This window comes from Trachurus japonicus, chromosome 20 (genome assembly GCF_045865225.1).
Source record: "Trachurus japonicus isolate A0001 chromosome 20, Traja_1.0".
Lineage (NCBI taxonomy): Eukaryota > Metazoa > Chordata > Actinopteri > Carangiformes > Carangidae > Trachurus > Trachurus japonicus.
The window spans coordinates 17,429,538-17,445,170 of record NC_140926.1 but is presented as its reverse complement, the minus strand read 5'-3'; the positions used below and the strand labels follow the sequence as shown (position 1 = coordinate 17,445,170).

The following is a 15,633-nucleotide window of genomic DNA, read 5'->3' as shown; positions in this document are numbered from 1 at the left end:
AAAATGAGCCAGTGAGGTGAAGTAACATCCATTCTTCTTTACTGAACCTCCTGAAACAGGAATCTCGATTTGCTCCTGAGCTGGACAACAAGGACACCAGCTATACTTTGAAAGTATAGGTGCCAACAAAGACACATTACAAACCAGAGACGTGTCTGACACTTTCTACCTTTATAACAGGCTATCGTCTTTCATTATTCAAATATTATTTGATATTTAAATATGCAGCTAGACCAGTGATTGTCACATTGCTCATGGAGTGACATGAGTGGGAAATTCAGTCAGAATAAATACACTGTCCACATTTTTCAATGACAGTTGTTGATGTGTCCTCTACAGTCCAGTCAGACCGGTCCTCTGAATGCAGCTCCAGCACATCCAGATACACAGATGATGAATCCAGGGACCATGAAAGATCCAGTGATTACCATGAGCTGCCTGCAGAGGTGCTGCACTTCTGTTACGCTGCCTTCCACTTGAGAGAGAGAGGCTACAGTTTTTAGCAGCTTCTATAGAACTGAATCTACTTATCACATTGAATATAAAAAGTCACAACAGCTGACTGATGACGACACTGAAGTGAATTCCTCGGGAAAAACACTCAGGTCCTTGATGAGCATTAAGATTCAGTCCATGCACATTGCAATAGTTGTGTAGATCTTTACTCAGGTAACAACAACCATGTCACATGAGACCTGCACCTATTGTCTTTTTACCTACAGGTGCACGGCAGCTCAGAGCCCCTGTCCCCCTACACACTAGGAGGAGGACGAGATCAGAGATGAGGACAAAGTCCCCAAGGACCCAGAGGAACCTGAACACCCAGAGTAAGGAAGGTACCCAGAGTACTTCAAGGGCCGAAAGGATTCAGAGGACTGTAGGAACCCAAAGACTCAGAGGACAGTAACCACCCAGAATACCCCAAGACCCAAAGGGCCAAAAAGGACCCAGAGGACTGTACAAGGCCCCAATAGCCTATAAGTGATTTGTAATTGCACCATCATTTAGATGTAGATTTATACACCTAATATTGTGCATGATTACATAATTTAATAGAAAGTAGGCCTACAGTTTGTTATATCTTATTTGTATATTGTAAAATAAAAAGGTACCAAGGTCTTAATGAATGGACAACGGGTCATAGGTGTTGATAACAGGCAGGGAAAAAACACAATAAATGACTTTAATGTGAAACAATAAATCCCCAAACTTTGCTAAAGTATGACAGCCCTTAGCTGCCATCTCCAGTTAACTGTTGTTGGTTAAACAAAGTTTCGTTCTCTTGAGATCAAGAGACAATTAACTCATTAAGTTGGGAAATTGAATTTTTTTTAGTGAGGTGAGCAATTTGGTAGTGACTGGTTGTTCTACTTACAACTATCTGTCATGCCATGAATTGTCATTATATGTAACTCGGGGGACGAAGGAGAGACTTTGGTTCTTTAGTGTGCTTACTTACATCCTAATGCTAAACTAAGAACATGAATGTGGTTAACACAGCCTACCACAAACAGTGCACCATGACTCATAGCTGTTGGTGTTAGGCTAAGTGTTATAACTTAGAAGTGCATGGAATTGAGAAATTCTTGGCTAAATTGTTTGTTAACAGTGATTATCAAAGCTTGACAAGGTCAATGGACAACTTTCAGCTGTAAGTAGTGATGTTCTGTCTAATGCAGTAGCTTTTCAGGACAAATGACTGCTCCAAACACAAAGTGTTTGTGTGGGTGTGCAGTCTCCAAATGATACTCCAAACTTTAAATATCCCACAAAATGTAGCTTAAAGTGAAACAAATGACACACTAGCGTTGTATTTTCCTCTAAATCGTTGTTTCTGTATCAGGCCCACATTTAAGTCCCTCTCTCTGCAGTCACAGATACCACATCACGCGTGCGCAGAGGGGCTCCTCGTTCCCGTCACCCAGGCGAGGTGGGTGGGAGAAGCTGCATCAAGTTACCATCAACAAATATGAAGTAGCGGAAAATGGCTAATTTTATTTTCAAAATAAAATTGTGCAACTCTATTGTGACAAAGAGTTCTGTTGTTTTTGTTGCAAAAAAGATGTCCCTACATATTGATGATAATCTGATACAAAATAACCAAATCCTTTATTCAGCCTTCTTATTTTTAAATCATCCATAAAATCTTATAATAAACAATGAATTTTTGCTATACAATATAATGATAACAATTAATTTATGAATTATAAATGTAATCAGCTATTCCTAGTAATAGAAATGGGCCCTTTCATCTTCCAACATACACAGGTAGCATAAAATGGTGTCTATAATATCTGGTCCCAATGGTAAGGAGACACCTACTACAGTTATTTAGCGTAGCTACCCAACCCATGATTTTATACTACATCCACTTCACAAATGTTACATTATAGTACACTATAATTATAATCTTTGTCACTGTGCAGAATATAACTTAAGCGCATTAAAATAATACAATAAATAAATTATGAATGTGTATCAGCTTTTTTTTTTTACCTAGCCTATATTGTGATTTTAAAATACTTTTGTTAGAATAAGGATCCCGGGTGGGGAACCAAAAATATGTGGGTTTTTTTTGTTTGTTTTTTTTCATTTTCTTGCATTACATTGTGGGGCACCATTTGTACATTAACACACAAACCACCTTTCCACATTTGCAACTTCTTTGGTAGTTTGCGTGCAGTCATGGTTTGGGATTTTATGTTGAAAATCTTTCCCGGAAGTTGCGTCTCCGCCAGCAGTGAGCTTGACGGTGCCTCGGAGGAGCCTGAGCGCGGCCGAGCAGGAGAGAGTGGCAGTGAATGTGTCTGCGGCAGCGTTTAGCGTTAAAAAACATCAACTACGGCTGAAGAAGAGAGGACCAAACCCCGCTGCAGTTCGAGACGACCTCGGCACCCCGCGGACTATGATAAATTTCACCCAGAGGCTGGTAACGGCGGGCTGTTTTGACGACAAGCGGTTTATTGAACATCTGTAGAGCATAATGAGGGCATCCGCTATTCTTTACGGTGGTTTTTCCTCCGAGGTTTAGTTAGACGCAGAGTGACAGTATTTATAAATGCGTCGCTTTTAGACGTCCTCTCACGGAGTAGACACACCGAGGGGACACAGCCTGCAGATATTTAGTTAATTCCCTCCTCCCATGGCCCCTGGGGAACATTGAAGTCATTTGAGAAGTCACCGGAGAAGAAGACACGTCTTAATCATCTCGATAGTTTTTTTTTTTTTTTTTTTTTTTACACAGTTTTTGCGAGGAAAAAAAAAATCGGCTCTGCTCTGTCCTCCACCAGGCTCCCCCCTCTGCTTTCTTTTTTTTCCTCCTATTTTTTTTTTAAAATCTTACATGGTTTTGTCTTTCTGAGCTTTCATCGCCAATCACCCTCCAGTGGGCATTTCCACCCCCCTCCTCCCGTTAAAGGATGCCGGATCAAATATCGGTGTCCGAGTTTCTCTCGGAGACAACAGAGGATTACAATTCCCCGACAACATCCAGCTTCACCACCCGACTGCAGAGCTGCAGGAACACAGTGAATGTGCTGGAGGAGGTAAGGCCACGGTGTCAGCCTGCCTGTGATGGATGGATGGATGGATGGATGGATGGATGGATGACTAATGGATGGATGAATGATTGAAGGCTAAACAACAAAAACCAAATCCACCATGTCACTTGAGCAGTATATTTAAATGATGTTAAAAAACACACAGACCGTGTTTAATGGAGGGGTGACGTTTAAACACATTCAAGGTTACATGCAGCCAGCCCCTTCATTCAGCTGCTGATGTTTGACAGCACACAGGCCCGGATGCATTACAACTATTAGTATTATTATATGCTGCATATCCATCTCCTAACTGCACCTGTTGAGCTGTGTTTTCTATTTCTGTGCATTTCTGATGTTGCACACCTATTCTAGTTCTCCATCAGATGCAATAATGGACATTTCCCCCCACCCCAGGGGAGGGAAGAAGAGGAGGAGGGGGGGGGGCGGCTATATGCAGAGCACACAGTGTGTGGTAGGGGGAGAACTAACTCTCATCTCGTGTGTTTGCTGCTGCTCTTTCTTGTCAGATATGTAGAGTAATATAATAGAAGTGGGGGGGTTGGATGGTTTTCTTTAGTGCAGGGAATAGGGAGATGTGCACTCAGGCCTGCAGCTCTCTGTGTTCACTATTACATAACTCACAGCTTCAGAACATGCTGCCAGGCTGTAGCAGTGTGCGTGCCGTGCATGTGTGCGCGTATGTGTGACACACACAGAGAAAAACCTCTTCTGGTCCCTGGCAGTCAGATCTGGATTGAACTGTTTGCAGATTATAGAGATTCCCTCCTCACACATACACACACACACACACAGGCATAAAAACATATAGGTTTCTCCTCAAAGCAGTGAAATATCGCGAATGAACACACCCAGAGTCGCACTCCGTGATGATGCTGTGTCACCTTTGATTATGTAGGAGGCTACTAATCAGGTCAGGCAGGTGGGCTGTGATGTGTGTGTGTGTGTGATTCCCACTTCCCCTCACCCTCCCTTGGCATCCTTCCTGCCGTGATTGGATAGAGCATCAAACTGGGTGAGCACACACCTTCGCTGTGTGTGTGTGTGTGTGTCAGTGCCGAAGCATGACCTCATTTCCTGCTTTAAAACACATTTAGCTCCAGACTCGTAGTATTAGGAGGAGTAATGTGTCATTTGAAGCAGAAGCATTGTCCAACTTTTCATTAATGCTCCTTCTAAAGAGATTAATGGAGTTTATTTGTAGCCAAATAACAGAGCAGCTTCCATGCAAATATTATCACAAGCAGGACAGTAACTGCTGAGGGTTTGTTTAAAGGGAGAAAAACATATGTTTAATCCGTTTCTTCAATGCACCAACAGCCACCAGTCTCGCTCTATCCATCACTTCTAACTTCGGTTTCTTTTTTTTTGTTGTTGCAAGTTTATTATATTGTAGCGATAGAAAATCTCCCCAAAAACAGAGCCAGGGCCGTGTTTACTGTGAACTCGGGGCACACTTTGCGTCTGCTGACTGTAACAAGGAAAAAGGGCTCACATCGTGAATCACCTCTCTGGCTCCGTGCCTCCGAGCCCAGAGAGAGGGAGAGAGAGAGAGAGAGAGAGAGGGAGACTGCAGCAGCACAAACGAAAAACATCTGTTAGAGAGAAGGGCCGCCATGTGCGCTGAGGGCTTCAGTAGCCGCTCTGGAATTTTTGCACAGAGATCACATGACAAGGAAGACCATTATACTGGCACCGGAGAGCGAGCATCATGCTCTTCGGTGTTTAGACAAAAAGCCAAGATGCCCCCCACCCACACACACACACACACACACACACACACACATAGAAACATCTCATCAGTTAGAGCAGCTCACAGTTGGGATACACCCATCAGACGCCGCCTGAAATCATGAATGCTGTTAGATTAGAGCGTGTTGTATAAAATTCACCTCCCTGTTTGATCCCTGCGTAGAGACCCAGAGAGCCTCTTCCGAGATGCAAAACTGCCTTTGGCATCACTTTGCCTGGAGAGGAGTTTGTTTAAAATGCCCTGGATTTCTGCTGAGCTGCCGAGTTCCTGTCCTCAAACTCGGAGCATTCACCCCCCCTTCACCCTCCTCCCTCCCTTTTTTTTCTCCAAGTCATTTCCTTGGTATGTTGACAAGGTAAATTATGCAAAAGTACGGCAGTGAATATTTAATGCTGTAACCTGAGGGGGAGAGTTGACTCCGCAGGAGAGTTGTCATTCTCTGTGTGCTTCCACTGACTCATCTAGAGTTGCAAAGAAAGGAGGAAAAAAAAAAGAAAGAAGTCCTTGCAGCATCATGTTGTCTTAATTCAGCGCCACACATCAAATACTGATCAACGCATAATGACACAAAACTATTCATGACTCACCACCAGCCTCCATCCTTGGAGCTCTTCTCCCCCCGGAGCAGCAGCAGCAGCAGCAGCAGCAGCAGCAGCAGCAGCAGCAGCAGCAGCAGCAGCAGCAGCAGCAGCAGCAGCAGCAGCAGCAGCAGCAGCAGCAGCGGTGGAGGAGCTCTCAAAGATGTTTACTGTTTATACTTGTATCAGCGCAGAAATATGGAAAACAATGAGCAGCGAGATGAGGAGATAAAGCCCTAAAAATAACCTCTTCTCTTTCTCTGGCCCCGCTGTCTTGATTGCTTGAGACACAGGAGACGGGGGCATTGTGTGTTCTTTGCGTGGGGGTGGCAGACTGGAAGCTGGTTGACGTGTCTGGGTTTTATTTTGGTGACATCTTTGGTGTAAGTCAGTCATTGTTGTGATGTTCTGTCGTTTTTCCACTGCATTTCCCAGAACAACTATGTTGGATTTTCTGTGGAAGTGTTATAGGCGATTGTTTTTTTTGTTTTTTTTGGTTCATCCAGCTGCAGGAAAGTATTGCTGCAACTCACTAAACATCAGAGTTATTAATTAATTTCAAAGATAACAGTAAATGCCCTCCTCCTCCTTGTTCCAGGGAAACAAAGTCTTAGAATTGGTCGTTCACAGTTTTCATTTACGCTGATGTGGAGCAGAGAAAAGCCATAAAATCGACTCAGTAACCCCAGAAATATTTGCTTTTTTTTAATCTGCACCATATTGAACACATTTTAATTTGTTAATTTGTTCTCTTAGTATTGGATTTCTCAGAACCTTTTGGACAGATTGCCATGAAATTTGCCAACCAGATTCATACCACCGAGGGGCTTTTGATTTTTATGCTCCGTGACCTTCAAGTCAGGTTCACATTTTTTTTGCCTCGACTTCAGGTAAAACATCTAAAATAGGACTTTTTCAGAGAATAATGAACATTTTCTATCAGGAAATGGAATTGACAGCTTAAACAGCGTTTAACAGTTAAGTGATTAAATTATAATTGATCATTTTCCAGCACTTACATCTATTACGCTCTGAACATACATCGGTGTTTGTATTACCTTCCGTGAACCTAAGAAGCACCACAGGCTATGTAATGTAGTAATCAACCCTGAGTTGCCAGTTTATTCCTTACAAGCAGCTAAAGCTAAAGCAGTCTAATGCAACAGTCACAATGGTTATAATGCTCAGTCTTAAGAAGCTAATGACTTTTGTGATGTTATTTTCATCAGAGCTGCACTGGTAACCTGATATTTAATCAATTCATTGATTGATTGCAACTATCAAGTTATTATTCAAGGAAAACCACAAACCACTGTCGACTTACATGAGGATTTGCTGGTTATCTTTGTTTTAATCATTGTAAACTGAATATATTTGAGTAATGGAGAAGACATTTGAAGATATCATATTAAGATACAAAAATATCAGTGCATCTTTAATTTCTTCCACACATGCATCACAAAGAAGAGCAAACACTACCTGTAAAAAACAAAAAAAACATAGAACGACCTTGCGGGTTATGTGTGTTGTTCAGCAGCAGGAGTCTGACATTTGCTTATAGGAAAATGTCACAGGTTATTTACTGTAATCCTGCTTTCTCCCATTTTCTCCAATGCGAGTTATAATTAGCAGCAGGCACTTGTTATTCCCCTGTGGGGCATGTATTGTCGCTCGCTCCCTACCCCACAGATGGCACTTTGCGTCACTGGGTTTGCTTTCCTAAACCACACAGAGCCACAGCAGCGATACAAGGGAAACCCTCACTGCATTGGCATTCCTTTGAGCATGCCTCTCACACCACATCACATGGGCCGGACCAGAAAAATGTTGACTTTTCACAGTCATTCTATTCAAGCATGGCTGGGCTTGACCTAATAGGCAGAGGTCTTTTATATGTTTTACTTTTATATAACAAGCCTTTTCAGACCCCGGCTTTTTTAGCTGGAGACGCTGCAGAAGGTTTGATGTTATCCCGCCATTTGAAGAAAGAAAACAGCTGAGTGAGGAGTTTTATTCCAAACCACTGCGTTTTTATATTGGAATGAAAATCATCGCCTTAAGTCGTCATTCTTCGTCTAGTTTGTAGGTTCAAGGAGTGGACTTAACATTCCTGTCATTCTTTTTAAAAGCTCTGCTGTTTATTTACTGTATGTCGCTCTGACTCCTATCAAACGTTGGATCTCTCGCTGTTGAACACACGCTCCTCTGTAATCAGCTCTGTGAAGATTTTAACCACTTGTGATGGTGCAAAGAAAAGGCATTTGTGTTGATTGATGCTGGGTAATGCATATTAAAGCTGCTGGTGTCGATGATGGTGCAATAGGAAGTGAAACAGAAACGTGGCGTTTGAGAGTTCGGCGTTAGCTTTGGTGGTCAAATCAGCAGTCAGTGTCATATTTAATTTTTCTTTGCAATTCTGGTCATTAACTCTTTCATTCACTCTCTATGACTCCTTACATTTAATTCTCATAACCTGACACAATAAAAGGTCAGAGTAGTGAAAACCTCCCATCACCATTTCCCATTAACCACAGAGATGTCTTACAGTAAGTTGCCTCCACTGTGTTCACATAGCCTACTCATAATACTGCCGATTAAGACAATGGAAGGGAACATTCAGATATGAGAAGCTAGGAAGAGGAAATAAATCATTGAAGCTCTTAAAGACCACATTTAGGAGCCATGTATTGAATAAAGGGCATTTGGTTTCCACAATGTAATCCTCAATGGAATCAATCTGCATCAAAGCAGCAAACGCCATTATTCAATCACTGAAAGGTTAGATGATGTCTAAATATGTCTGCCAAAAATAAAACTGTTTTGAACATTAATGAGAACAAATGAGAAACATAAAGTACTAAAGAGAAGAATATCTCTGAAGAGAAGGCTGTATCCAGGCCACAGCTCCTCCACCAGACATTAAAACTAGTAGCTAGATAAGAAAACTGTATGCTAGTGTATTTTTTCCCTATCATAAACAGCCATTCTGGTATTTTTACAAGATATCCGCTCCACATTTGTGTTGATTCACAGAAGCGTCGTTGTTTGACCTTGAGTTGAGATTCAGAGCGGAGAGTAAAACATACACTATTTGTTAATTATCATAGCTGCAAGTTGTTTTTCTGAAAAAGTGCCTGAGGCTTTAACCTTCATGACATGTAGTCATGTGACCCTGTCTCATGTCATGTCCACCAGTAAGGACTGGAGAGAAAACAGATAACCCTTCTTCTATAATCTCAGAGGACAAGGTTGCACTGGAAAATACCTGAATCTCCAATGAAATAAAAAAAACACTTGACTATCCAGTGAGATGAGTAATTCATGTAAAGGAAGTTTCATTTTCACTTTTTTTTTGTCACAGCTGCATGGAGCCTGTATTCTGTCACATACTTAATTAACACTGAATACATTTGTGTGCCATGTGGCAAATGTTGCGTAATGTTGAAAATAATGAATATCATTCATCATTCATTATTTTGTCTGTGAAACAAGCAGCCTTTGCTTGATAAGTTTGATATTTTGGATCACCTTTAGTATCTCCATCACCACAACTGAGGCAAAAACAATGAATAATTCACAAGGATGAGATGGTTTTTCTTTTTAATCATACGTGACTTTACATAACAAAACTGAGTGGTGGCTATTTAAGGCTTCATTCTGCAACATTTGCGACTGAGGAGCGCAGCTGCATGTGTCACGATTAAATTATTAATGAAGTTATGGCCTTTTATTCATCATTTGTCCGTCATGTCACCAAACCCAGTGAATCATACTGTGTGAGTGAATGGGAGCATTTTTTGTCCCCTGGCACCACAGCACATGACGTCTTGCTCCAGTTAAAACAGCACTGTAAAAAGAAAGCAGCTTAAATGGTCATTTCCAAGATTCTTGGTCTCAGTGTTGATATTTTAGGTGCCAAGTAAGCAGGTGTCAACATTGTGTAAGCAATCTGTCATAGACCTGCTTTTCCAATTTAGTACTTAACCAGCTGTAATTACACTGACGCACAGTATTGGTTTTATAATGCTGAGTTGGGCTGAAAATATAAGAGACAGGAAGTTGAAGTGGCAGAAATTATAAAAGTTTTGGGAGACTTTAATTTTGATAATGCCCCCACTGCTCCTACCTACTTTAGCTATTTATCTGTGCTAACAAGTGCAGCTAGTTCAAACCTATATAGAGCTTTATTTAGCTGTGGGAAAACCTGCTAGCTTAGCTGCTACTAGCTTTATGCACTACATAGCTTTATGCTGCTATAGCTTAGCTGCTACATAGCGTCATACTGCTACATAGCTTAGCTGCTACATAGCTTTACTTCTACCAGAGAATTTGATATTGTCGTAGACTGGCTCTGCTTATAGTTTAGCTGCTACATAGCGTCATACTGCTACATAGCTTAGCTGCTAGCCTACATAGCTTACTTCTACCTAGCTTAGCTGCTACATAGCTACTTCTACATCGATAATATAATACATCCATCCTACATAGTTTAGCTACATAGCTTTATACTTCTACATAGCTTTATGCTGCTGTTTTTTGATGTGATGATTGACTCTCTCTGTGTTGGAACAATATTAGCCTTGTTGCAACACCACATACCGACTTTCTGTCTTGTCGTCTATTTAGGCCATTATGGACTTGCACTAATATAGTGCTTTTATTTGCATTTATTACTGGTTGAATTTTGCTAACAGGTGTTTCTGCTATTTAGATATTAAAGGGTGGAAAAATAGTGCTATAATTTAGTAGTTTTAGTAGCTTAAGCAGCTAACTGCTAACTACATCCCCCAAAGTGATTTTAGATTTGAATAGATTTTAGATTTATTTGTAGGACTGTTGTGCTAAGCTGCATCGGTTTTAGCTTGGTGTTACAAAACGGCAAATGGATGTAGTTGAAAAGAATGAAACTCTTGAGTTATTATGGAAAGTATGTGGAGCACAGTTACAACAGATCATCATAGAAATCACTCCAGGAATGCAACGATTTTTACAGAATGATGATACATCAAATAAAAGAGCAGCCAAAGGATGAGAATCTAACTCTTAAATCCACCACCACCACCACTACCCCCCGAAAAAATACTAACAAACCTTGGAGCCATTTTCTAATTTGTCCTCTGCCTTTCACAGCAGGAGGTGAGACTGTGTTGTGTTGCTTGTTTGTCGGCTTGTTTGCCGTCTGTGGCTGAAATCTGATAATCGGTCTGTGGGCCACAGCTGTTGGCCTACCTTCCTGCCACAGCTGCACTGCGTATATCATCAAGGGCTATTAGCCGGCAGCGGATTAGCCCCGGACCCAGACTCTGCTCCGGCACTCTGATCCCCCCTGCTCTTCGCCCAGAATTAGGTGAGGAAGAGTGGGTCAGTGTTCACATCTGTCTGCTGCCGTTCTCACACGGATGGATGGCGTTAAAGTCTCCCCTCCTCATCGACAGCCATTTTAATCTGGGATGGGGCGCAGCATGCTGTCAGTGACATTGGGATGCATTACATGAGGATTTTAGTTGCAAATAATATCAGCTTTCAAGTGATGTTTTCTAACTATTCATTCAGTAGGCCTATTTTTTATTTCCAATATTACTAGGCTACAATATCTATTTTTGTTTCAGGGTTGAGCCTATTTATTGTTGGGCCTAGACTAGAAATATCCCAACAACAATAGAAAAGACTGGATTTGACACAGTGTTAAATGACTGTAGTTCAGCCATAACAAGCAACCACAGATCGTCTTCATCCTCCTTCATTCGCCTTTTGTGTTTGTTTGTCTTTTGTGATTATATCAGCGCAGTGGTAACATTGTTGTTCTCAAGGATGGCCCTGCAGAGCCAGGAGACAGCGTTGTCCTGTGACGGCTGGCTGTCTTGTTGTGTCCTAAGGGGTAAACAGTGCATCTCTGTCTGTGCTTGCTTTCTCTGTGTTAGCCCCTGGACTGTCTCTATGTGTGTGTGTGTGTGTGCGTATACCAAAGCCGAACAACATGGTGCAGCCTTTCAATGTCGAATCTGAATGCTACCTTTCTCAGAACAGCCCAGGGCCTGCTGAGATCATTCAAGCTTGCATGAAAGGCCTTGATGGTCCTTCAAGACGAGTTGTTTACACCTTGTCCCAGTGCCATTTAATGTCATTGAAAAGTGTTAGCTCACCTTTTCTACACCATGACAGTAGCTGTCAGAACAGCTATCACGCTGAAAACGGGTAAATCCAAGTGTAAATGGGCAGTTCCACGAGTGGTAAAAAGCTTTTGTTAGTTGTCGCAGTAAAGGCTGTGTTTGTGTTCCTCTCTATGTCCAGTTGCTCAAATGTCTGAACATCCAAATGGCCTGTGGGAGTGGATACACCTGTGGTTTTGGAATAGCTGCTCTCTCACCCAGCACAGTCCCATAAAGTGTGAAATCTGAGACTCCTCTGCAGAAAAACTTCAAGGAATGCCATAAAGCGCTCTGCAGAGTCCTCGCCTGTGACTTTGGCTGAGGACTCATGGCTGGTTCAGGAACGTTACTCAGCCTAGAAAAAAAGAAAAATAATGTTACTTCTCCTTGTACATGTGTATCAAGGGAGCACATTCCTTGGCGGCGTGCCCTAAAGATTTACAATGCGGGCGGCCTGTTGGTAGGAAGTGTAGCTGGCAGACTTATCAACTGATCAATGATAAGCGAAAGATTAGTGATAAAAGCTTGAAGTAGTTTATTTTAGTTTTGCCTCGATCGACCTACACAACGCTACTCTGTTACAAAAAAGACAAGTCTTGCTCTTTTGCCAAGTCATCTGGTGTAGCAATTCTCCTCTATTATGTAATGACTGATCAAACACCAGCACTCGACATGCTCGGTTTTGATATAATGAGTTTATCATTGTTTGACCTCTACTGTAGTGGTTTCAACTTCAAAAACAATGAGAGAAGATAAGTCACTCATACTGTAGTTCAGGGCCATAAATACCATTATTGCTGTCATTGATGAATGATTACAATTTTTTCTAAGTTGAAATGAATTGTCTGCTGCTATTAGTAAATCGTGCCTTTTATCCCAGCGTAGACAAGTAATCATTGAGTAAGTCAAAAAGAGGAAATTTAAATGCCAACAGTTCCATGATGAAGAAGGAAGGAAGGAAGATCGTGTTACTGTATGTGACCAAAGCTCCTGAACATCTACTTCTGTTTTTTGCTTTTTTAATCCAAGGTGAAGAATCCATCACTATCTCAGTCTCAACACCAGTTTGTCATGTCTTGATTCTGTATCAGATAATGACACAAACTTCCACATGTCGTCATATTTGACGGTTTCCCTCAGGTGGTTTCACATGTTTGAGGTTTGTGGGTTATGAAAACTCACTTAACTTCTTTTTGAACTGGTAGTTCAAAAGATGCCTCTGAGTGATCAAATCAATGTAACTGTGTTTCCAAAGAAACTGCTTGCTTGTCTGAAGTTTTTATTTTTTTTAATTTTTTTTTAGTAAAATGAATGTTTTTGTTTGTTGATTGTTGTTAGTTGATTAATTCTGTTTTTTATGATGGAGGAACATTAGTTTGTAGCTGTTCTTACATTTCTAGCTTCAGTTTACCACATGTGACACATCTGATGTTGTAGTAAACTGAATATTTGGGGAGTTTGGCCTATTCACCTGGCAAAACAATTGAGTTTCAGATGCCACCATTGACATTTTTCACTATTTTCTGTCTTTTTTATAGATCAAACAGATTAGGAAAACGAGAGAAAGAGAAGAGAAAGTGGTTATGGCAGTTTTTGTGGTTCAGATTTCAAACAGACAGTTTTCTTCACCGAGGAGGATGCTTGCTGTCGTTTATTAATCATCAGCGCAGTGAGTTCCTCCCACTACTCTCCTGTTGACGGTTGTTAATAATCAGAATAATCCAGCAGCTGCTGCATGTGAATAATTGCTTCCTGAAGGGTAAACATAATACACATAAAGGTATGCTGCTTGTTTGATGTTCGGGGAGTATATAGTCCGTTGCAGCTCGTGTGTGGGCGTAATGCTGAAAACATGCACGATGCATCACAACAAGTGGTGGGCTGAGCGAGAGCAAAGCGTCGCAGAGGAAAGCTGTCAAGTCATGTGTGAACGCACGGTTTGACTCTTCACCCCGGCGGCTCACGTGCACCTCAGTTGCTGCTGCTGCTGTTGCACAGTCTCTCCGGAGATGAGCTGCAAAGATTGGGGATCCTCGCAGCTCAGAGAGTTGGCTCCATCCACAGTGTGGCCTCTGCAAACCCACCGCAGACGAGCACACAGCTGAGCAGCTCATTTTTCTCTCTGGGAGGCCGGAGCTGGAAGCTAATGGCCTCAATATATAATGGAGTAATCTCTGACTTGTATTGACTTCTCTTTGTGGTCAATGACATTAGCAGGTCAAGATTTGTCTAACAGATACAGGCCTGTATCGGACTCTATGTCAGAGGAGCATACCGGAGATTTTAAATGTTTTACAAACCCATAAACAGCTTATTCTTGCATTTAACAAAACATTGCACAGGATTTTTTAGCAGCCACTCCTACGAGTTCATCTCAGCTGAAATGAAACTCACACTTTTATTTTTGTGAAACTAACATTATCACCAGATGACAGTGCAGTCGAGAGAAGTGAAGGCTGAATGTCTCTGTGGTCTGAACTTCCTTGTGGGGCATTCGAAAGCTAATGGGCGGGTTGCCACAAATGGGAATTGAGAGTCGGCAGCACAAAGGTAACACACTGCGAGGAAATCTTATCTGGGGAGATTAGAGGGGTCTGTGCATCGCAGGTAAAAGAATCATATCATGGTGTTTGTGTTAATTTTCAAGCTAAAATTATGTTTGGACCTGGACGTTTAGTTCAGTTCTCTGTAGGTCAGGGGTAATGATGGTTGATGACACATGTGGGCAACCACTGGTAAAAGCTGTGGAGACTGGTGAGTGTGAAAGAAAGACATTGGCTGCATTGAGGTGGTTTAATATGTGATTATCATAGAAATATTGTTGCATATTATAATTGTCTGTCGTTATTATTTATTATTTTGACATGTTCTTGCAGAGAGTTAGATATGCTGGCTAATTTAGATTAGCATTAGACTTTAGACATTTATTGTCCCTCTAGGGAAATTCTTTTTCACATGACCATTTACATTTCGTTTCACCAGACACATACAAACACGCACAGATTACAACACATTGCCACACATTTTTACACTCTGGCCAGGTTATCTTGGCCTCTGAGCGAAGAATGGTCTGTGCTGTCGCAGCGGAGCATACGCCATAGACCAGTCCATTAGACCATTAAGACGGGGAGTGGGGGAAACAACTAACCTTGCTCCATCCATCAGTTACAAAATCTGCCAACCAACACATTTGAACCTCATTAAAACCCATCATACCTCATTTGTTTAAGCCCTATTATGGCAAAAGTGTTAGGATGATTATACAACAAATTTGTAAAATGTCAAAGTTTTTTTTAAAGGTATTCAGAAAAGAAAATTGATTTTGAGCCGACTATGGGTCTTAATTAGTGTAATAGGCTAACTCTTCTATCAGACGATGTAGCCCAAACTTTGTGCAAAAATCTATTTTCGAGTAAATCCGGGGTGAAAGTGGGGTAGTTTTTTTCGCATTGGATAATGCAGGCGCACAAATTATGCGTCAATCATCCGTCAATCAAACGTCTCGAGAAAAGCGAGGAGACCCGTCTACCACCACCGACACAAACTCCGTCCCTACTCCACTCAGAGTCCATCACTTAGCCTAGCTAGCTAAG

General features: G+C 41.6%; 1 protein-coding gene across 4 annotated transcripts in view; it reads left to right on the top strand.

The window, feature by feature from the left end:
• The first annotated feature begins 2,769 nt into the window (after positions 1–2,769).
• The window catches only part of asap1b (ArfGAP with SH3 domain, ankyrin repeat and PH domain 1b), a 61,996-nt gene continuing 49,132 nt past the window's right edge, over positions 2,770–15,633 (top strand). For all 4 annotated transcript variants that reach the window (XM_085763339.1, XM_085763337.1, XM_085763338.1 and 1 more), the window contains exon 1: positions 2,770–3,545. In XM_085763339.1, the coding sequence (XP_085619465.1) occupies positions 3,420–3,545 (126 nt within the window). In that variant the 5' untranslated portion in view covers positions 2,770–3,419. The remainder of the gene's footprint in view (positions 3,546–15,633) is intronic.